The 23,424-nt window shown below is 37.9% G+C and overlaps 1 protein-coding gene across 12 annotated transcripts in view; it reads right to left on the bottom strand.

Moving 5' to 3' along the window:
* Window positions 1–23,424, bottom strand: part of ERBIN (erbb2 interacting protein) — a 116,366-nt gene that overhangs the window by 54,488 nt on the left and 38,454 nt on the right. For 6 of the 12 annotated variants that reach the window (XM_021534395.3, XM_021534393.3, XM_021534394.3 and 3 more), the window contains 4 exons: window positions 19,748–19,804; window positions 10,409–10,498; window positions 8,058–8,255; window positions 5,319–5,436 (listed from right to left, as the gene is read on the bottom strand). In XM_021534395.3, coding sequence (XP_021390070.3) covers window positions 5,319–5,436; window positions 8,058–8,255; window positions 10,409–10,483 — 391 coding nt within the window. In that variant the 5' untranslated portion in view covers window positions 10,484–10,498; window positions 19,748–19,804. Of the gene's footprint in view, window positions 1–5,318; window positions 5,437–8,057; window positions 8,256–8,793; window positions 8,909–10,408; window positions 10,499–19,747; window positions 19,805–23,424 lie in introns of all 12 variants that reach the window. The other 6 variants (XM_085567732.1, XM_085567730.1, XM_085567734.1 and 3 more) reach the window with 2 other exon arrangements.

Below are 23,424 nucleotides of genomic sequence, written 5' to 3'. Positions count from 1 at the left end.
TAATAAACTTATTTCAGAATTTCAGATACATACACTCAAATTTCACATTCAAAACCTTATCTGCGTTGAAATTTCATTTCCATTCACATCCTGTCTTACACACAAATAATTTTACTGTGAATAGACAGATTCTTTTCAGTATCTTCAATATGACAATGTATTTAAGGAAAAAGTACTGCAAACACTTGAAAAAAGACTTTAAATAGAAAGGCTGCCTACATTTAGTGCACATTTATACATTTATACACTATCACAGAATTACACTCAGAATTTGCAGGAAATCAATTATCTTTTGTTTCACTATCACAGATGATTTTAAAACCCTGGTTGTGTCCACCTCTCTGTCAGTGTAAGTGGAGAAACAGCAAATTTACAGGAAGTTAATTTGTATTCAGGATCTTTCTGTTTTACTTCTTCCTGCAGAAAATGAAACTTGAATCTGACTCCCTCTATTACTATGAACAATTCTCAATCCCTTGGAAAAGCCATATTCCTAAACATACCAGATGGGCAACACGAAACTGGATAGTTTCTTGAATTCTCATTCTCCAATTCCACAACTTCTGGCATATTGCAGACAGTTTGCCAAATCAACAGATTATTTTAGAACATTGAAGAAAACATATTTGATATAAATTTGCATCTGTTAACAAAATTCCTTAAAATTACTGGAATAACTTTATAGGCAGATATGACTGAAGGCAGGGGGGTGAGGGTTTTCTTAGGTTTAGGTTGTCTATTTTTCCATGAAGATTCCTTGTAATATAGATTAACAAACTGATAGGAGTAAATTTGCTGTAACATCGCTGTGAAAGAAATATCTAAGAGATGACTGAAGGTAAGTTATTTCCAAAGCCCCAGGTTACACTTGATCTTGCTAGCAATTTGCTCATCTTGCTGTTTAAGCCTCCAAAGGCCTGAATAATATGGAACTTAAAAATTCACTATTTTTCTTTCACCACCTGCATGTAGGAAAAGGTAGATCATGTCACTGTTTCCCACTAGACTAACCCACAGACACAAGCAATTTCAAGTGCATTTCCCAAACTTCCAGGAAAGCCTGATTTTCCTGGCAGTCACCTCATCCTATGTTTCAGCCTTTCAAACCACTTGATTCAAGAAACCTGTAAAGCTAAGTCTTCTCTACATTTAGATACGCCATCAGACACTGCACATAAATGCTTTCCCCTTCTTCAAAGAAGAATCAAAAATATTTCCTTGACAGTCTTCCACATTGCCCTAGATGCATGATAAGGTTGGCATGCCAGAGCCACAAGGAAATGATTGTTGCCTAAAGTTTAACCCCAAAAGACGCTGATTTAGGGTGAAGAGTGGTTTTGCAGGGTTTTTTGGAAGGTGATTTTTTTTTTCCCTGTACAGCTGTCAATACATACATAAACTGGCCATACAGGATTAAAAATGCTTTAATTTCCTTTAGCCTCATAAATAATTTTTTTTTTTTTTTTTTTTTTTACACTGGAACCACATTCTGTATGCTGCAACTTCTTTTTAAGATGTAACCCATTAGGTTACAGGGGTGGGGGAAAAGGCATCTCTCAATGCTTTGTATAGTGCATGATGTAATTTCTGGTATAGGAATGCAGTTTATTTTTGAACCATTTGTTCAAGTATGATTTAATCTTTGTGACTAGGCTAGCACAAGGCTTCAGCTAGAAATGTAAAAGCTGAGGTGTATCTGGAAAGAAGCATCAAAATACTTGTGATATTAAGGGTTCACAGTAGCCTTGGGAATCAGTTTGAAATGCCATAAAAAGGCAGTGGATGTCCTCACCAAAAACCTACAGAATTTATTAACTACTACGAATAATAAAAACAGAGTTAAGACTAACTCTAATCTATGTTTGCTGCACATATAACAGCAATTTGGCATTTCTAGGTTATACTTGCACAACAACCACTTCAGCAGCCAAGGATAATACATTCCAGACCATACTCTTGTACAAAGACTTCTCTGTGCTCGTCAACTCACAATCATTAAAGGCTTGCGTTCTAATTCAGCACATTTTAAAACATACATCACTTCAAACAGCAGATAATCTGACAGAAGAGAAGTAGTCAAGTGAAGATTTGTAAATTAAAAAACCACCCTTTCTGGCTCAAGAAGACCCAATAAGAGAAGGTGCTGCATGCTGGGCGCATACAGGGAAACATGCATGTCTCCTGGCTTCCTGTATTTTACTAGACTTTCCTTAGGTTTCTATTTTGGTCACTGTTGGAGGATGCTAGATGAGATGAATCCTTGTTCTGATAAAATGTTAATAAATATTCTTAAGTATCAGCATTTGCACATGTTCTGTGTCTCCATTAGTTTTATATATTGTGTGCATGAAACCAAACACATTTAAGCCAGAAATTGAAAGAGCAAGATTTTTCCCATGCACAGCAGCCTGAATTGCTGCTACTAAAGTCCAGGGTAAAGAAGCAGAAAAGGCCTTTGCATGCTATCCACAGATGTTTAATTCAGCTGCGCAGGGAGGTGTTCAGGTCTCCGGCACGCACACACTCCCCAGGGGCCCGGGGTCACCCTGGTCTCGGGGCAGTACAAAGATATGGGAATCAGGGAATAGGGAAGGAGTAGGTACATAGGAACAGACATAGGAACAGGGGAAGGAGCCAGTGGGGTTTTAACAGCTTTGAGGGAAGCTTCTTGTGTCTCCTTATCACACCCATGCAATTAGAGCACCACTGCTTTCTTGGACTAAAACCTTTTATGTAACAAATCTGCTATCTTGAAAAATTTCTGTAATTTTGATCTTTCATCTAAACATCAAATATTAAGCACACACATATATATGCATATAATTCTACTTGGACAACTGGATGGTCTTCCAGATGACTGGTCGCACTCTGTAAGCCAGACTGCAATTCATTAGGTAACCTGGAAACATTTTAAATTTGAAGCTTGGTTTTTCATTTTCTCATCATCTCTTTAAACAATTAAATACTTTGGTTAATACATCTGATTATGCCTATGCCAGAAACAGCTCTAATATTTTATGTGAAAGTCCTATTGTATTTCATGTATACTGGTATTTGAAAACTGAAGTCTAACTATTCTTCTAAAAATAAATCTTTAAAAATAAATGCATATTTGATGTCAAGGCATCTGCACTTCATGATATAGCCCAATCCATCTCATAAGGAAAGACTTAATGGTATATTAATACTTCAGGAAAAACAGAGGAACTATCACCATTCACTTGACACAACCACAGGAACCTGAAAACCACTAAATTATTTTAGAATTTGGTATCTCTCATCATCCTGCACTTTTTGGGCCTCATCTCTACTAATGATGTTTTTTTCTTAAACTAAAAAGTACAGAAGTACACATTCTATTCTTTTGAGATTTAACAGAAAAAGGAAGAATTGCAGATTTTGATAAATGTTGCTTTTCTTAGAAAAGTAGTAAAATACCTCCTATTTGGCTCTATTATAGACACCCATTAGAACAATGAAAAAGTGAGCAGTAAATTCTTACAAAGAGAAAAACAGACACAGGGGAGGACAGTAGGCTTGCAGTTGTCAAGAGAAAAATTTTCTATGGTTGAAACAGTGGAGAGCTGAAGAGAAAGGGAAAGGTACTTATGCCAACAAACAAAGTCTCAAATAATACCAAATTTATTACAGAATAAAGACCACTATTTCTTACTGCACCCAGCAGGAACAAACAGGGACTCTAATTTGGTTCTTTTAATTTTACAGAGGTTTTAGAGCTACTGGAGACAAGACGACCTCAGTAAACAAGGTTCTGACCTCAGAACTATTTTTTATGTGCAACACTAGTCAGAGAAGCTATCCAAATTGTGATAAATCTCACACCAGGCACATGATAATAGTTTAAATAAGCTTGTACTCCCTGCCACTTCTCTGAAGGGTGTTAAAAAAAAACCTACCCTCTAGAAAACAGAGATAGATAGTTTACTGGGATAGTGTATCATATCCCTCAGAGGACAAGTGCTCTTTCAGCACTGACCTCTGCAGGCTTAGTTCTGGGCCATGACATTTTAAGCAGACAAGTAGGTCCCTGGCTTCAGCTGCCTATTTATGTACATGAGCTATGGATTTCGCCAACAGCAGCACACAAATTCCCTTTTGCTGCTTTTAAGTCTCCCACATTGAGAACCTGTGCTGCAAACAGTTAATACTTTCAACAGTTCAGTCCAGGACAAGAAGATTCTTTCTCTCTTGTGTGTTACTGTGACAGTTTTAATGCCAGTATTCTTAAAGAAAGACTATCAATCCACTTGTACCAGGAACAGATCAGTAACAACCAGATCAATTTATCACACCAAATGCTGTGTTCAATAAGTAGAGATAATAGAGTAAGAGTTTAAGTACAGATTGGGCTAAAACAAACAACAAAGGAAAATGCCAACACCACAACAACTGGAATGCTTCTTTAGTAAAGCAGAACTTACTTCTCTTTATGGAGTGATAATTACTTAGCAACCCAAATAAAACAATAAATTAAATTACAAAATCTTTGGAATATTTATGTAACTCTTATTTTCAAGTATTATTTAAATGAGGTATCCTCTTACTTAACTTTAAATTAGTAAGACAGAACTATTCTCCTCAATTAGCATGACTTTTCTCTCATGTAAGTCACACAACAAAGTTCGATGACAATGTTATTTCAATTTCCTCACAGTTGATCACATCTGCCAGCTTACCAAAGCAGCACCCATCAGTAAAGCCCCATGAATACAATACTTGGCTGACAACATTTCATACCGTACAGAAGTCTGACTCACACAGAATGACAGATTTTTAACAAGTCAGGCAAGTGAACCAAGTCATATCTATGGACACGTAAGTACACTTCCCCATGCAATAGAAGTTATCATCCCCAGAGCAGGACAGCAAAGCCAAGTCCTACTATACTACAATATTCCAAGAGCTTATTAAAATAACCTCAAATCAATTTTCATATTAAATAAATAATACTAATAAAAACCAGCAAAATTTACCAATTGTGCAAACTTTTGCAAACTTTCTTCAATATACTGACAGATGACAAAAGTTACTAAAATTAATGTTTGAGCTTATGTATTTTGAGGGAATATTAAATGCCAGACAGCACTGTCTACAAATCAATCAATATAAGAGATACAATTAAATATCACAACCAGATAATAAAAGAGCATCTTTTTATTGTAAGTATGGATTTAGAGTAGTAATTTTAAAATTACTAGCTGTGCAGCTTCTAGAAATTATGGTTCCACTAGTGTCTTTGTACAGTCAATGGTGATTTGCCTTTTAGTTACCTCAATACAATAAGCAAAGTGACTTACCATTCTTGCTGACATCCAGTTCCCTGAGATTAATGAGATTTGCAATGGATGCTGGCAATGTGGTTAGATCATTGTCTGGCAAACTCAGCTTGTGTAGAGACTGACAGTTAAAAAGTTGCTATTGAAACAAAGGAAAAAGTAAATGTGATTTTCTCTCAGTTTTCTCTATCCAGCTTTTGTTTTTAACCCCTTGAAACTTCTGACCTCATGGCCTGAAGACCAAGCTATACAGACTTTTGGTCTACCAAAAATTTTTCACTAGTTTCCTTCAAAATTGACTCATATTGCAACACTTAAGAAAAAACTGTAGATGGTTACAAGGCAGCAGTTATGCTTAATACTTCCTACAAATTCCTTCCAGGATCTCAGAAACTGTAACCTGTAGTTACCTATAGACCTGCAAACACTGCAAAACATTTTCTGTAATAGATATGCCATGTGACAACCCAGAGGTAAGTAGAGTTTATTCAAAAAAGAAAAGAAAAAATTGGCAGACATATCTTTTGAAGTCAAATCGTTCTGGAACACAGATATTTCTTCCTGTTCATGCTTCCTACCATAAGTACAAAAAAAATCCAAAAAAGTTGAAAAAAACTTAAAAACTAGTGAAAAATATTGAACTAGTGAAAAATCAAACCAGTCAAAGCTCAAGCTAGGGGTACAGAAAACTGTCTAATCTCTTCTGTATACATGTATTACCATCCTTATCAGATACTATCTCAGAGCCAGATCTTTTTTCTTAAATGCAGGGTAGCTAGAGATTCTTCCTCAAAAGCTTAAGAAATTGACAAAGCAGGGCAAATAATGTAATAAAAGAAAAAACCTCAAGATATGCAGGAAACTTACACATAGTATAAAATAAATATCTCTAAGAATGAAGTTGAAAAGATTAATCTGAAAAATTTATGATGAGTATTCCTTTCATAACAGCTTTGGATAATGTCATTCATAAACACCTTGACTTAGTTATTTTCTCTTCTGGAATTCTGAGAAAATATAATAAAATCCATGAAGGGTTTATTGACTAAAAAAATTTATCCCAATCACTGCCATACAATGGGCTCAGTTTGACCAAAATTTTTCTGTTAGAACTCATTTATCATTAAGGCTTTGAAGAATTACAAGTCACTTAAGATACTTTGATGAGCTCAGGTGTTTTGGAGCCATTCCCTTATTTCAAGGATATATACTTAGACTCTTTCCCTGGAAAGCAATAATCTGAATTCTTGGAATCATTAGAAATTTCTCTGATAACTCAGGTCAAGGCACACACAGCACAAGGTATTGCAAAATCTCCTAAAGGAAAATTGAAGGGGAAGGGAGGATGATGTTGACTTTGCAGTTGTTCCTTTTGTTGTTCTTTTTCCAGTGTTTATATATTCATAATTACTAGCAGTAAATGCAGGAAGCCACATAATTAAAGAGTGTTTTACTAAATAATTCTCATTTCTTCCAAACAGCAGCGTGAGAGAGAGAAGTGAAACTGTTAACAGCTTGAGCTTTTCAGCCCAAATGCATGCTGTGACTCCTGGAGTAAAACAGGGTACTTTTTCAAATGTGATTTAGTATATAGGATGAAGGAGGATGAAATAATTTCAAGTACCAAGTCAGTTTTGAAGCTGAGACTATGCACCAACATTTCATGCAAAGTCAATTCCTTCCCTACCACAACCTTTCTCTCCTCTAGTTTGCTCATGCTGTGCCCTTGATAAGTCAGCTAAATTAAGGAGCTACACTGTAAGAATTGACTTTTGAAATAAGTTGGAATTCTGAAAAGATTCAGAGCAATTAAAAAAACACAACAGTCACACTGATGGGTCATAAGCAGCCTCAAAACAGATCAGAAAACAGTACTGGGGCAAAGAGGAAAGGTGAGAGTGGGAATGTATTAACAGGGTTTCAGAAAACTAGAGAGGGCCTGATAAGTATCACACTGTTCATATTTGAAATGGCTTAATTGAAAGCCTTTTTCAGAGTTGGAAGACTAAATAGAATGGAAAAGGAATACACAGCTTGAAACTGTGTCTCCATATTGGCTAAGATAATTTCAAATATCACAGGCCTTCCCCTATATTTTTTCTTGGAAGTTTAATTATAACAATTTTGGTCAAATGAATAAAAATCACTTTGACTACATCTTCACTACCCCTAATCTCTCTGCTTGTGTCCTTTGCCATATTTGAATTTATATGTGGGGGTGTTTTGTTTTGAAAATTGAAAGGAAAGCAAAAAATAATGACCAAAATCACCTAAAAGCTGGAAAAAATCTTTAGTTTCTCAGAAATATGCTTTTAAGTTTTACTTATTATAATATAAAAACACATACTCTTGAAGCAAGTGTAGGCTATTACATGTCCCTGCAGTTACGAAAATAAAACCAAAACCCAAAAATGAACATAAGACAAATGCTCAAGCAATCTTTCTAATCACATGGATAATTAAACTGTCAACTAGACCATGGCAAGTGGTAGCCTATCTACTTCAAAGTGCACAGAAACAGATTTATTAGCCAGTCTTTTCTGCTTTGTAACTCTCTTGAGCTGGATCTGTTGCTTGAGTAATTTCATTCTAGTTCATGTAACAAAATAGTCCAGCTGGAATGCATAAGCTTTCAGTCTACCAAGGCTGCTTCATAGCAAACTATGGCCCAAAAACTGAATCTGGACACTATCATCTCCTACAATGCTGGTAAAGTAAATATGTAGTAAGTGTACCTAAAAGGAAAATCATCCAACATACCTTTGGAAGCTCTTCAATCTGATTAGCATCTAAATACAGTTCTTCCAAGGTCTTTTCAAAAGTAAAAATCTCCTTAGGCACCTGCTCCAGGCTGCAGTGAGAATAATCAAGTGTAGTCACAGTTTCCTCCTCTCCACGCAGACAGCGGCATGGCACCAGCCGCAAAAACAAATTCCGCTTCGTTGTCATTTTTAGGCACTGCAAAAGGGAAATTGGTCAATTTAAAAACTAGGACAACGTCAGAAATTCCCATGTGCAGCTTCCACTGGCTGGAAAATACTGAAAAGAAATAGCATATATATGTTTCTGCATATATATTTGTATACACATAAGACACAGTGAGGAGGACAGACTTAATTTCTTTTAAATACAACAGAACTCTGATGACATTAAATGGCTTAACACATCTACAGATGCCAGAAGATGAAGCCAAAGTTTAGCCTGTGACTTGTCACCAACTAGCACAATCCACCAAATAGACTGCAGAGAATCAGAGAACTTTGAAACAGGCATTTCTGAACTGTTAATTGTGCCTTTACAATACAGCTTATCAAACCTTTACAAAGATCAGTAGGATATTTTTGTTTAGCAGAACAAATTCACCTCTACAAAGAATTAAAATGTAGCATAGGAAATCTAATCAGTTTTTTTTTTTTTTGTACATATAAATTCAAATACCTTAATTCCAAATCCCTCATTTAATGACAGAATACAATAAAAAACCCCCAGTTCCTACCAACTGCTCTATCTGCAGTTTAAACAGACAGGTTTCCAAGTTCAGAGATAACAAGATGACCTCTTCTTGCAACTTCACTCCCTTTGGAGAACTTCAACACATCTTGCTGTGCACACTGGAACAAAAAAATTTCAGCTTGCTATGGGAATGTACCTCTCTTCCTTTAAACTCATTGTTACAACAGTTCCCTCTATTCTCCATGACTTCTATATTATCCCAATTTAGCCTGAGAAGGCAAACCTAAATGGTGCTGACTCGCTAATCACTGACAGCACAAACCAGCAATGTTCCTGCCTCTTTTTTCCTCTGCAACAGCACAAGTTTAGGTCTCTTTCTCTAATTAGCACTGGATTTTCACAAAATCTTCAAAATGTCACCTCATGTTTCAAGTTTGGCTGAAATCAGACAACAGACTCAATTTTTCAAGAAGGACCAACATATGCGGACGAACAACATGATCATGTCAGCTTCATTTCCTCAGGAAATTGGCCTAAAAATATGTACTTCTCCAAAACAGCACTAAGTATTTATTTTCTCAATCAAACTGCCAACACTCCAAATGAAAATATGCCTTTTTTATCTCCTTTTTTTTTTTGAACTGCTGAAATTATATTTCAATTTCTGGGCTAGTGATAGGAAGGTTTCTCCTTCAAACGCCAAAAAAGTCTTTCAGACACATTTAGTAGATTGCACTTCAACTTTCAGACAGTATGTTAGTAATTCAGGGAGACCAGAAAATACCATGCCCATGGCACTGTGTAAAGTCACAAGCAAGACCCCTTTTCTCACTAAGACACAGAAACAAATAATGCACTTGGATTTTCCTCTATGTGCAGCTTAGCTTTCCAAATACTTCACAGTAGGTATAATTCATATGGCAACAGATTAAGGGACTGCTATACTTTAGTGTTTTCATTGACCAGAAGTAGAATGTATCACACAGGCTGTGAATAGTCAAGATTCTAAATACATCCATTAAAAAAAATGGATGAAACTTTTCATTAGAATAGTGGGATGTCAAAACCTCTTTGTTTAACAATGCTTACAGGTTGCTAGAATTTTGTTACAACATTGATTATCAGAACACAGTATTTCCCATAAAACTGCAGCCATTTAAACAAAAAGTGATCTAATTTTTTTTTTTTAATATTTAACTGTATTGCAACATGAAGAGATTGGAGACTGAATTTCACACTGGGGATCTTCACAAAATGGGAAAGTCAGAAAAACAGACAGCATAACCTCCTCCTGCCTCTTTCACAGGAACAGACTCAAGAATGACATCCTCCAGCCACCCACAGACAGATGCCAAAGATGCTATGGAAACTGATGTGCTCACTGGTCAAAGTTATCCATGCCTCCTCCAAGCCTCTGATGTGGCACATGAAAAAAACAAGTTGAATTCCCTGGCCAACATCTGAAAACAAAAAGCCTTTGACAAAAAAGAAATTTTGTCTCATTTTTCTAGTAGTTCAAAGAATGGCAAAGCTATGGAAAAACACAATACTTCTAAAAGAAGCATCACAGCAGTCTCTTTAAACAGGAGTATAAACAGAAGAACATATGTCATGGAAACAAGCATTGGAAGCAGAGATTGTACATGTGAATTGATTACCAGAAGTCTGGCAGGGAAAGGCACACCTATATGCCACCAGCTGCAGCCGTCAATAAGTTGATTTTGTCCAGCCATTTCAACTTCTGAGAACTATATTTTGAAAGCAGAATATTAAGACGTTTACTACACGTTTCATATAAATAACAAAAAAGATACTACTCATTATTAAAATCCCTCAAAAAACACATTTGTTACACTGTTTACCCCCTCTTCTTCAGTGGCTGTTCTTTTCACACTGAGTCCTACTTGTCCATGTCTCCACAGTTTCTGAAGCATCAGAACTCTTAAAGCCTAACAATGCAAACCCCACACATACCTAGTTTTCCTAACTTATTCCTCTATTTTGAAAGAGAGAGCTTGAGATTTTTGGAATGGGTGGGGGAAGAAAGACCTGGTAAAAGATCACATGCATCCATAGCACCATAAGCAGATTAGTTAACAAATGCCTGGACAATATCACAGTGCTGGGTCATATCTCCTTCGGCTACTGTGTCCCTTTAAATATCTAAGCTCACAACACATCTTAAGCCAAAACAGTCAAAACTCATATATAAGTATCATATAAACAAACACTGATTTGACCAATAAAGCACTGATTTGACCAACCTAGGCTTTTATCTAATTGTAACTCTTCAAAACCCAGAATGAACCAAGAAAGCTTCATTTAAGTGAAGGCAGGAAACTGCAATGTGATTTATTTCAAAATTATTTTATGTTTGTTCAAATTTTACTTATCTACACATACAGGAAGAACTGTATAACACTCATGTTCTACAACAGAGATGGCTACCAATACTAGGAAATGGGTGCGTCAGGATAGTGGCAGGAAGCATTCCCCACTGTCACTCTTCTGCAATATATATTTTATAAACCAACAGTCAGACATACACATTTCTTATCTGTCTCTGTCTACCGGTCTTGTCGTCAGTTGCCCAAGCATAAAAATTGTAATGGATGAAAGGAATGAGAAAATACAAAAGAGAATCTGCTGTTAGAACTATCAAAGACAGGAAAACGTTATTTCACACACATATGCTTTTCTTATGTTGCTCAAATAGGAACTCCTTCATGTTTAGTTTATAAATACACAGTGTAAATACACAATGTGTAGAAAGGGACACAAAGGATAATGACTTTTTACTGCCCATAAAACAGGCAAATCTAGTGGGCAGAAATCTTGATTTCCTAATATACCTAATATCAGACTACCTGAAGCACCAAATCCAACAATGTAAAATTGTCTTGCAGACCTACAACATTGTGATGGCTTATTTTTCTCCACTACTTAACAACTCCATTTCTTTAAGAGGCAGATATAATAAAGACCTCAAAGCAGAAAAAAGGAAAAACATGAAACACAAATAAAACCTCCTTGTTCCCTAGATCATTAGAGCCTTGACATAAGTTTACCTGGGTTCAGTGTTCAGAGCCAACAGGAAAATTATGACCTTTATATAATTCTTGGGTTGTTTAGCATTTTTTTTTTCACTTCTTGAAGTAAAGGGGAAAAAATCACTCTGCACAGGTTGCAGGTGTATATCTTCTCCACTGTGGACAATGGGAATCTCTGTTCGAGTGCCTGAAGCACCCTGCCCCCTCCTTCACTGCCTCTGGTGTCTGCAGGGCTGTCCCACTTTTCTTGACTGGCTATTGTACAGTTGCTTTTAATGCTTCCTTAAATACGTCATCACAGGTAGTACCAAGATTGCTGACTGACTTAGCTTTGGCCACTACTGGGCCCATCTGGAGTTAGTTCCAACCAGCATGGGGGCAGCTTCAGGCAGCTTCTGCATTTGGTGAAGTCACACTGGCAGACTCCTTGTAGGATCCCAGAAGATAAGGGGCTAATGTGTTTGTCTCCAAGACAAGTAGCAGGGTGGCTGTGGCACCAAGGACTTTAGGTAACAGCAGCCAAGGACTGTTGGCAATAACATGCTGTGAGAAAGAACAAGATGTGACTGGACAAGGGGCCCTACAGAGGTAGGACAGCACTTTTCTGGAACAAAGGTCTTTGATCTACCTCCTGGAGATAAGCACAGCTCAGTACAGCACAGAGAAATGAGGTGGAGAAGCAGGCTGTATGGGGGGAACAAGACCACCAAAAACCCCCAAAGCCCTCTGACCCATTTCCACAAAGACTTGGAAAAACAGACAGTGCATGATGACTAATTAACACAGAAAATTCAAAACTTTTCTCCAGGTCCAGGGAAAAGCCACCCAAAACCAAGCCCAAGTGAATGAGTGTCCCTAGACCCTGGACATCCTATTGACTAGATCAATACTGGAGCCAGGACTGGCTCTCTCTTTTACTCCCTCTCTCTCCATCTTTAATATGTCTCTGTTTCTCCTACCTTTCACCCTACCCCTTTATCCAAAATCCACTGCTGTATACTTACATTAGTAGGTGTAGGACTAACATATCAACTTGCACACCATGTTTAATTAAATAACAAGACTTCATAAGCTTTTGTGGACTCTCTAATTTTAGTTATTCCTTTTGAAAAGCATCCACAAATCTTAGGTTCTCCCTTCCCCTTTCAGGTGGGACATCATACTCTTAAGTACTAAATCCTTTCCACCTACACCCAATACAAACTATGAACAGTAAAACTAAATAGAATACAATCATGTAAACTATTGGTTTGAACACAGTGAAAGAAAACAAGGTCAACAGCAAGCTTGGATATACACTAAATTCTAATCCAGAAGAGACTAGCATCATTTAGTGAACCATGATTCTTCCCTTTAACTCTGATGATTTCCTGCATACTACCATCACCCATGTACCTGGCAGTTCAACAGCATCTGGAGACCTGCCAGAACCCCATGGGATACTTTCAGTTTAATCTCAAGTAGAGCTTAGAATCACAGTAATTTTGTCCTCAGTCTATGTTAATTTGTTTTGAAATTAGTCCCTTAGATTTCCTGTCTGATGCTAACAGGATGGGATCACTCATGGTCAAAAAGTGCTGCTTCCCCTCACAGGCCTCATAAAAGGATGTTACATCAGCAGCAGTTGAAAATGAAACCAAGTATCAGATGTCTATACAGAAAGGCAAGATGAACTAGGCACACAAAACACACGGTGAAGTACTTTTTAGTCCACCTCACTGTCTACAAGCTAGAGCAGAATTATGGAACTAAGCACGCAAACACAGAAAAGGGAAAGATTGTGTTGGGGAGTATGTAACCTAATATGCTGCATGACAAGTACAGAAAGGCTTAATTGACCAGCTGACAGAAGTCCTAACATTTTCATGTTGAAACAAAGAATTGTGAAAAAACCTGCAAGGGGTTTTACTCTGCCTAAAGCAGCAACAAGCATCATAGATAAATGAGCACCATTTCAATATGAAGCTATAGTCTGAGGCTCCTCAGCTCTGTTATAAAAACAATGCTCAACTGCATCCATGGCTGTGTGTCCTCATACAGGCAAGGAACATCAAAAAACATGCTGTGCTTGCTCACAGGCAGCATTCAGAGAAAAAGAAATAAAAGCCATTACTCTTGAAACAACAATAGTGAATGGTAACAACAGGAGGAAGAACATGTTAGTAAATACAGTGAATGGCCAATTGTTAAATGAAAAAATATTAAGGATGCTTGCTAAATTTTTTGAGAAAGCTAATGGAACAGAGAGCACAGAAATTAGATTTTTTTACTGATCCAGCATACCAGAATGTAACCATACCCAGCATTCTCTACTCCTAGCTTAATAAATATCAAGTTCAAGGTTTCTCTTGGGGTTAACTATTTTGCAAGTTCTCAGTGCCTCTACACATTAAAATAACCAAAACAAACCACCTGAAACCTTCCACCCATCTCCAAGGCCTAGGGCAGCAAGATAATTTCAGTTAATTGCCAGAAAAGCAATGTCAGGTATGAATTCTGGAAACATTTTCTTAAATTATGTATTTTTCTGCATTCTATAAATAAATTCAAACCAAATTTCTGTTTTGTTTTGATTTAAAATAATCAGAAATCCTTTACATAATTACAATGCAAAGCTTCTCATCAAACCATACTTGTAAAATATCTTTACTTGTTGCAGTTGCAATGCTGTTACCTGTATCAGTAACATTTTCTTTATTTAACAACAGCATTTTCCTCTTTTACTGGAATGAAAGAATCTGTAACTAGGTATGTACTATAACAGATTTTTTAGCTGAACAGTTAATCTAAACTGCCTACACTAACACAAACCTCAGGAGCTAATTTAACAAGTAAAATACACCCTAAGCATATCAAAAGAACTCTCTAGAATAATTATTTCTATTTACTTTCTAAAATAAAGTAGTCAGCAGTACTTGGCCATATCATGGCAAAAGGTTAATAATGACAAAACCAAAATGAGTCTGTCAAAACAGAACAAAATTATTATTTTTAAAGTGAGAAGAAAAAAATCTCTGGCAAATAACCTATGTAATATAATGCTCAAGTGGAGCCTTTAACTGAAATGCAGTAACACTCAATATCCTTATAAGCCAAGACATCAGTAAGTCAGATGTATATGGGAATATATATCTGTAATTCAATTACCCTAGTATTTTTTGGAGAGAGACAACATGACTCAGCACACAGTCCAACCAGTTCCTACAGGTCACTGTCAGTAACTTTTTGACATAAGTGGTAGAAGAGCCAACAAGGAAAGGTGTGTTCTTGGACTTTGTACAAACAAGCTAAGAAGGACTGAGAACGTGAAAGCTGGGGGCACCAGGAGATGGTGAAACTCAAAATGACCTGGTGCAAAGGAAGCAAAGCAGCAATCAGGACTAGAACCCTGAAATTCCAGAGCACTAACTCCCATCTCTTCAAAGACCTGCTTAGCAGAATGTCATGTGTTAGGGCTCTAGAGAAGAAGAAGGTCCAAGAAAGCTGGTCAATATTCAAGCATTATTTACTTCCTCCAAACTCAAAATCAGTGCATTCCCATGAACCAGAAATTAAGCAAAGGGGACAGGAACCCCTTATGGATGAGCAGGGAGTTTCTAATAAATCTTGAAAAGAAGAATAAAATATATGGAATGTAGAAAAAGGGACAGGCCACATGGGAGAATGACGGAACACTGTCACAGAATGCAAGGAAGCGACAAGAAAGGCCAAAAACCACTTCCAGTTGAGTCTGTAAAGGAATATCAAGGACAACAAGCAGGGCTTCTACAAGTAGATTGGCAGCACAAGAAATACAAGGTAAAATGTGGGGTCACTGCTGAATCAGATAGCTGTCCTGGTGAAGGACGACAGAGATAAGGCAGAATTACTGAATGACTTTTTACTTCAGTGTTTACTGCTGAGGCCAGCCCTCAGGAATCCCAGACCTTGGGGCAAGGAGAGGAAGGCTGGAGAAAGGAAGACCTACCCCTAGTAATCGAGGCTTTAACTAGACAGGCATAACATACATAAGCCCATGGGCCTTGATGGAATGTTCACACAGGTGCTGAGGAAGCTGGTGGATGATGTTGCTAAGCCACTCTCCATCATTCTTGAAAAACTATGCCCAATGACTGGACAAAGGACAAAGTTAGTCTCATCTTCAAAAATAGCATAAAGGACCCTGGAAACTACCAGCCAGTCAGCCTCACCTCCAATCCCTGGTAAGGTGATGGAACAGAACATTCTGGAAGTCATCACCAAGCATGCAGACGAAAAGAAGGTCATCAGGAGCAGTCAGCAGGGATTCCCCAAGGGGAAAATCATGCTAGATCAATCTGACAGCCTTCTGTGATGGCAGGGCAGGATGGGGAGAGCAGTGGTTGTTCTGTGCCTCCACTTCAGCATGGCTTTGGACACCATCTCCCACAATATCCTGATAGGTAGGCATAGGAAACATGGTTTAGATGAATGGACAGTGGGGTGGACCAAGGACTGGCAGAGCCCAGAGGCTCAGGATCAGGGCAGCAGAATCCAATTGGAGGCCTGTAGTCAGTGGTGTTCCTCAGGGATCAATAATGGGTCCAGTCTCACTCATCTTGTTTATCACTGGCCTGGATGAAGGGATCCAAGGTACCCTCAGCAGGTTTGCTGAAGATCCAAACTGGCTGATACACCTGAAGGCTCTGCTGCCTTTGGGCTGGGCCTTGGTGGGCTGGAGAGTTGGACAGAGAGAACCCGAATGAGGCTCAACAAGGGCAAGTGCAGGGTCCTGCACCTGGGGAGGAATAACCCCAAGTACCAGCACAGGCTGGGGCTGCCCCACTGAAGAGAAGCTCTGTGGAGAAGGACCTGGGAGTCTTGGTGGATCACAAGGTGACAATGGGCCACCAGGGTGGCCTTGTGGCCAGGAGGCCCAGTGGGATCCTGGGCTGCCCTGGGAAGAGTGTGGCCAGCAGGTCAAGGGAGCTGATCCTCCCCCTCTACTGGGCCCTGGTGAGGCCACGTCTGGAGTGCTGTGTCCAGTTCTGGGACAAGGAGCTCCTGAAGAGTGTCCAGCAAAGGGTCACAAAGATGATGAGGGGTCTGGAGCATCTCACTTACGGGGAGAGACTGAGAGAGCTGGGCCTGTTTAGTTTAGAGAAGACTGAGAGGGGATCTCGTCAGTGTGTATAATATCTGAAAGGTGGGTGCCAAGAGGATGGTGCCACTCTTTTCAGTGGTGCTCAGATACTGGACAAGAAGTAATGGCAATAAACTAAAACACAAGAAATTTCACCTCAAGATGACGTAGAAAGTCTTTATGTTGAGGGTGGCAGAACACTAGAATAGGCTGCTCACGGAGGTCATGGAGTCTCCCTCTCTGAAGACATTCAAAACCCAGACAGACCTGTTCCTTTGTAACCTGCTCTAGATGACCCTGCCTTGGATGAGATGATCTCCAGGGGTTCCTTGTAACTATTAACTCTTATGTGATTCTGTGAATTTAAGGCAAGATTTTTCATAGCAATATCCTTATTAAAAAAGGGAGAGAGAAAAATTACAGATTAAGTTTAGTGGAAAACATTAAATTTTAAAATAATCAGATAACCAAGCAACTGTACTTGTTACTCTTTTTTTAAGTATTTACATTGATTTTTCATAGTAACACTACTTAACAATACACAGCAACACACACACACTGTCATAACACAACTGCAGCCCAGTAGCTGCAAGTATGTTCTCACACATTTTCTTTTGCTCTTTTTCTGTGACAGCCCTAGAAAATAATTTCCATCTGGACAGTAAATCTATCCAAATAAGTGCCAGTGTAACACTTCCTCTAAGAATGGTTTCTAATTGGATACCATTAACAACACTGCTGAGATTAGCATTAGATCTGAGCTTCATTTCTGATGTTTCACTTGATTGCATATTCTTTGGGTGTGTATTTGTCATGTTACTAAGAAAGCCTTAAGAGGGAGGAATAAATTGATTTTTAAAACTACTGCATTTGAATCTCATCCAATTCTCTTCCATAGATCAAAAAGGGGAAAAAAAGCACCATATAAATGCAGTGATTTTTACAACAGCAAACTGAAGCTTGAAGGAAACTGCAGGAGTCCACAAATCTTCATGGAATATGCAATAACCCAAGCTTCTTTAAAAGCCATGACATTGATATTTCAGTATTTCAACTCAGGTGTTTTCAGATGGCTAAAAAATTCCTTTACATTACCGAACTGACACAGTTTGGATTTACTTTTTCTCATTTCTAAGCTAATACATAGCCAGAAATATGAAATATTTATCCCAACAGGATACTGAAGTACACTCCACCCCCCACTAGCCAAATCTTTTTTTTTTTTAAATATGAAGTAGAAATAATCACAGCTACTATATATCTAGTAATCACAGCTATTTGGTACAGCTAACTGGAACTACACTACTTCAGAACTGCTTTGCTTTCCAAATCCACTAATTTCTATGTCAAATAACGTCATTTTCTTTCATTGCTACTGTGAAAAAGATCCATGGAAACAAATTTCTGACTTTCTATACAAAGAACACAATGAAAATTAAATACACAAAGCAACAAGATTAAAAGATGGCAAGCTTCTGGCAGAGGTAAAAAACCACAATAAACAGCTTATGATTCAGGTTTCGTTTTTTAGGGATTTCTACTGTATGAGAAAGTATTTTATCACATACAGTCAACATCTATTCCAGCAGTAAGGAAGAGATACTGTCTTAATTCCTCTAGTTATACCACCACAGTCACAAGAGATGAACAAGCACAGTGGAAGTGAAGGCAAGAGGCAGTGTTAGTCATTTGCTCACAAGAAGCAACAAACCTTATGGTGCAAGCAAGCACAGCTGAGGCAGTGCAGCAACAGCATAGATTATTAGCTCAGTGGAGAATGCCAAAGCACACAAAGCTTACAGCATTGCAGGCTACACAAAAGGTTAGAAAACACAAGCATCTGCACATGCTTCTCTCTACTTAAGCATATGCTGTTTATAGAAATGCCAGATAAAATATGCAGAAGATTTTGTATCCTTTGAACCAGTATTTTATAGTCTCAAAATTAAAGTAATTGAGGAGTCAATATTTATTAGCATTTCCACAATCTGAGCAACACTGATAAAATCAGAGCAGATGGAAACTGCTGTCATATTATGTTGGTTGTTTTTTTTTTGTTTTTTTTTTCTGGGGTAGAAGAGGGACTCGGCAGTAGCAGTTCCTCTACAGGAATTCATACAGACCCTCCAATGACTAAATATTCTACTGGGTACTCTTTTTATTCATGGAAGATACTTGCCTCTACAAACCCTTACACTATGAGGCAAAAGCAAGTGAGTGCCATCTGCATTAGCATCCTTTAATAAAGAAAAAAGCTGATTCTGAACATGTGTTGCTTTTCCATAGAGCTTTGAAAGCAAATCAAACTTTGCCTTGTTAACACTTTCCACATTTTTATATATGCTCTCTAGCTAAAAAATGCCAACACACCAGTTGAGAGACAACGTATATGATGTGCCTATGTCTAGGCTTTAGAGCTGCAAACCAAAAAGGACAGCAGGAGGCTCAACAAAAATGTTTACCATTTATCAAGTATCTTTTCAAGAAAAATATGCTTATAATTTGTAAGAACTGAAAAAAAAAATACAAAACTCAGAATTCTAAAGTTCTTAAGCCAAGAAGATGAACTTGATGGACTCTGAGCTTTAAAATATAATTATTTTCGTCTTTCATATATTTCCCTTTCTATATAAGCACACAAATACATTTAAATACATATAATTTACTTGAGTCTTCAATAGTTATTCAGAGCTAAAAAAATAAGCCTTCAAAGTAACACGAGATGTGATGCAGAATAAAATTCAAGTGCTTTGAAGGAAATTATAACAAAATATGAATAAATAAGAGGATTTCTATTTTAACACATTAGGCAGTTGGTCCAGAGGAAAGAAAAATAATGTACTTACCACTGTGTTACTTTCTTCTCCCTGCTGCTTCTTCCCTGAGCTTTCAAAGTCAACATTCTGTTTAAGACAAAGGAACAAATTTTAGTAAATCCTATTACTACTAGATAAGACCAAACAAGCATTTTATTGCATTGTATTAGATTTTTTTTTTTCTTTCATAGTTTTGGTTTTGTTAAAAGAAAAGCTTTACCTGTGTATGAACAATAGCTTGAATATTTCAGATTACTTGAAAGACTTACCAGACAGTAAAACTGCATATATTCTTTTAAAGGACATCATTCCTTTGTGTACAAAACATTGCTTTTTACCCTGTTTTTGTTTTAAAGCTCTGTCTACAAAGTTGTTTCATTTTTATAGTTACTATATTAAAATATTAATTATCACACAGATTTCTCTCGCACACATTTGTGAAGAATTCCAAGAAAAAATACATTAAATACTAACCAAAGATGAAAAGAGTACATTTTTTTCATTGTTAACTTTAGGAATTTTTTAGAAAGTTGCAACAGAAGGTGTAACAGATCTCTGATGCTAACTTCACTGATGTAGAACAATTACAAAAAAAATGAAAGCATCCAGTGTTTTTGACTGAACACACACGAAATTAGTTGGCTGGAGTGATGGGAAGGATTAATTTTGCCTCCAACAAAGGCAGAAGTAGAACATATCTTCAGAGGGATTAAATGTCAACTGTAGTCAGACAGATCTTCTAATGGAACACAAAGTTATGTAGAGCAGATAAGAAGCTAAGTCAAGCAGAGTATAATCTGTCAGAGTCTCAGTATCTAGAAAAGAATTTAAGTTGTGAGGACCACAGGTAGTAGCCTCATTCAAAGGATTTGCCTAAAAATGGAACTATATTTAATTTCTTTCCAATAGAAGCAGAATTAGGCCACCATAAAATAAATAAATAGATTCTGAAAGATATTTTAAAGTCAACATTTTCCAGGAGAAAAGCAAGTTCCTTGTTTTGGGGTAATAAACAGGACAATGAACTCCCACACAAGTCAGGACTGCTACAGCAGGATTGCACTACAATCAACTTTTGCATATCACATGTCCTATTCTTCATTTGGGAGTCACTAGTGTCAGCTTCTACATGATACCAAATGAACTCCAATGCACTACACTGCATACATCTATGAATTTATTTTCAATAGAAGGGCATCCAAGACATGCAATAGCAAGCGGTAAAAGTAATATTAAAGTCACAAGTCTTTCAAGCCCCCTACTGAAAAAAAAAAAATCTATTAGTTTAGCTAGCCTCAGAAATGCAGAGCAGAATCACTCAATACAATTAAAAAGATCAAGAAATACATCAATGATCAAACCACATTCTGAAATTTGGGCTCTTAGAAGAGTCAGTCAAATTACCATGGTTGCATGCTACTCTCCTTTCCCACACCATTTTGCTCCTATTGCAAAACTGTGATCTTTACAAAAGCTATTTCAGAGGCACTGTACACAAACTCCTGAACAGAAGAAATGCAGGTCTGCAATAGTTCTGCTAGGATAAGCAGAATTCATCCAGAGAACACAACAGTGCAGAGCTGGATCTGACAAAGAGACAGTCAGGTGATTGTGCCTCTGACAGATAAAGGTTTAAGGTCAAGAGTGTGCAGGCAAAGCATTCACAGTAGAAAAATTATCAAAGAAATAGCTAGCCCTATAATCATCACAAAAACAATAAACTAAAAGGGATTACTCTTGCATAATTTCCTGACACCTGTTTGGCTGCCTCTGTTGAAATGCCTAAAAGAATAAAATCTAGTGATAGGGAGCCATTAACATTTGAAATGTTTGCAGACTTCCAACCCAAGCAGAAGAAACTCCTCCAATCTCAAAATCCAGAGGCAATAATATAGCAAGTGCGTGCATAAGGGTAAGAATACATAAGGCTACCTGGATATTTCAGGTCATGCTGCTTTACAGAGATTTAGCAGCTACACAAGTCTCTGAACAAGAGACATCAGTTACAAAATCAAACAAAAGCAATGAACTCAGTGGAACTGATGTTTACATAATGCCACTTGAAACTGTGACATTGAATCACATAACCTTAAGCCTCGATCAAAAGACGACAGCTCAGGATGTGCTGTAACTACAGCTGTAAGCATCAATGAGTTTCCAATAGCAGAAACATATCACCACACAGTTTGCAGGAAACAACCTCTCTAAGAAAACAAACTGGGATATTTGGAAGAGCTCAAAGTAACCATGCACCAGAACTGCAGAAATCTAGAAGACAAGGGACTAATGTATTTCTCTCAAACACCAATAGCGGGGTGGTTGTGGCACCAGCCAAGGACTGTTGGCAATAACATGCTGTGAGAAAGAACAAGATGTGACTGGACAAGGGGCCGTACAGAGGTAGGACAGCACTTTTCTGGGACAAAGGTCTTTGATCTACCTCCTGGAGGTAAGCACAGCTCAGTACAGCACAGAGAAATGAGGTGGAGAAGCAGGCAGGGACTGTATGGGGGGGAACAAGACCACCAAAGACCCAAAGCCCTCTGACCCATTTCCACAAGGACCTGGAAGAATGGACTGTGAGTAGTAAATAACGTGCATAGAAAGCATGACGCATCCCCAGGGCAGGGAAAGCTTATCTATTAATAGGTACCCTGATTTAAACTCAGGAAGAGGCCCCACGACATGCCATCAGCTGAACTTATGCTGCAGCCAGGACTGGTAATCTTCTTCCTTCTTTCCTTCCTTTCTCCCCCTCTTTAATTAATCTCTCTCTCTTCCCTTACACCCTACACCTTTATCCAAAATCCAGGGTCATGTGCTTATATAAGAGGCCAGGGTACATACTAACATACCAATCTCCAAGTCAAGTGTGTAATTTACTAATAAAACTTCATAAGCTTTTGTGGATCATCTGACTTCTCATTCCTTTCAACAAATGAGTATCTACAAATCTTGGGTGCTCCCTTCCCCCTAAGGGTACAACATCACAAAGACCTCACCTAGTTCCGTTCACTTTTCTAGTTGTTTCGCAGAAGTGGTAACAGGTGCTTTAGATGACTAGAGGTAACTTACTTATTTAACCATATTCTAGCAATTTATATCAATCACATCAGACTGAGTCTCAATATGTTTCTCTAACCAAAAAAACTCTAGTACTCAGTTTTATGGAGAGAGTACTTGGGGGAACTATTTTATGTATCCATCCTTTTCATACTCTTCCTCAGTTAAAACCCAAATGTTACTAGAAATGCTTGCCAGATGGACTGCCAGTCTGCCTCAGAGCAGCCATTCTAATCACTGTACTCCAGGGGTTGCTTACAACTAAGTAGGCAAGTATTTCTCATTTCACGAAGCATTTCATTTCCAGCTGTAGGCTTTAGCCTACAGAGGGTGAAAACAAGGACAGACAGCCTAAGAAAAATAGTGAAAGACTGTCTGAGCAGTCAAAGATCGGGTTAGGAAAACTAAAGCACTGGTAAAATTAAATCTGGCCAGGGTCATCAAAGGCAAATAGAAAAGCTTCTTTGTCATACAGAGGAAATCGGACAAACTTCAGAAGCAGATCCACAAGAACCTCAAAGCTCAATAAGGCCAAATGCAACGTGCTGCACTTGGTTCGGGGCAATCCCAGACATGAACAGACTGGGAGGCAAACTCAGTGAGAGCAGCCCTGCCAAGAAGGACTTCAGGGTTCTTCTGGATAA

Source organism: Lonchura striata, chromosome Z, assembly GCF_050655825.1.
Source record: "Lonchura striata isolate lonStrDom1 chromosome Z, ASM5065582v1, whole genome shotgun sequence".
NCBI classification, from domain to species: Eukaryota; Metazoa; Chordata; class Aves; order Passeriformes; family Estrildidae; genus Lonchura; species Lonchura striata.
This window is presented reverse-complemented; position numbering and strand designations above follow the sequence as displayed.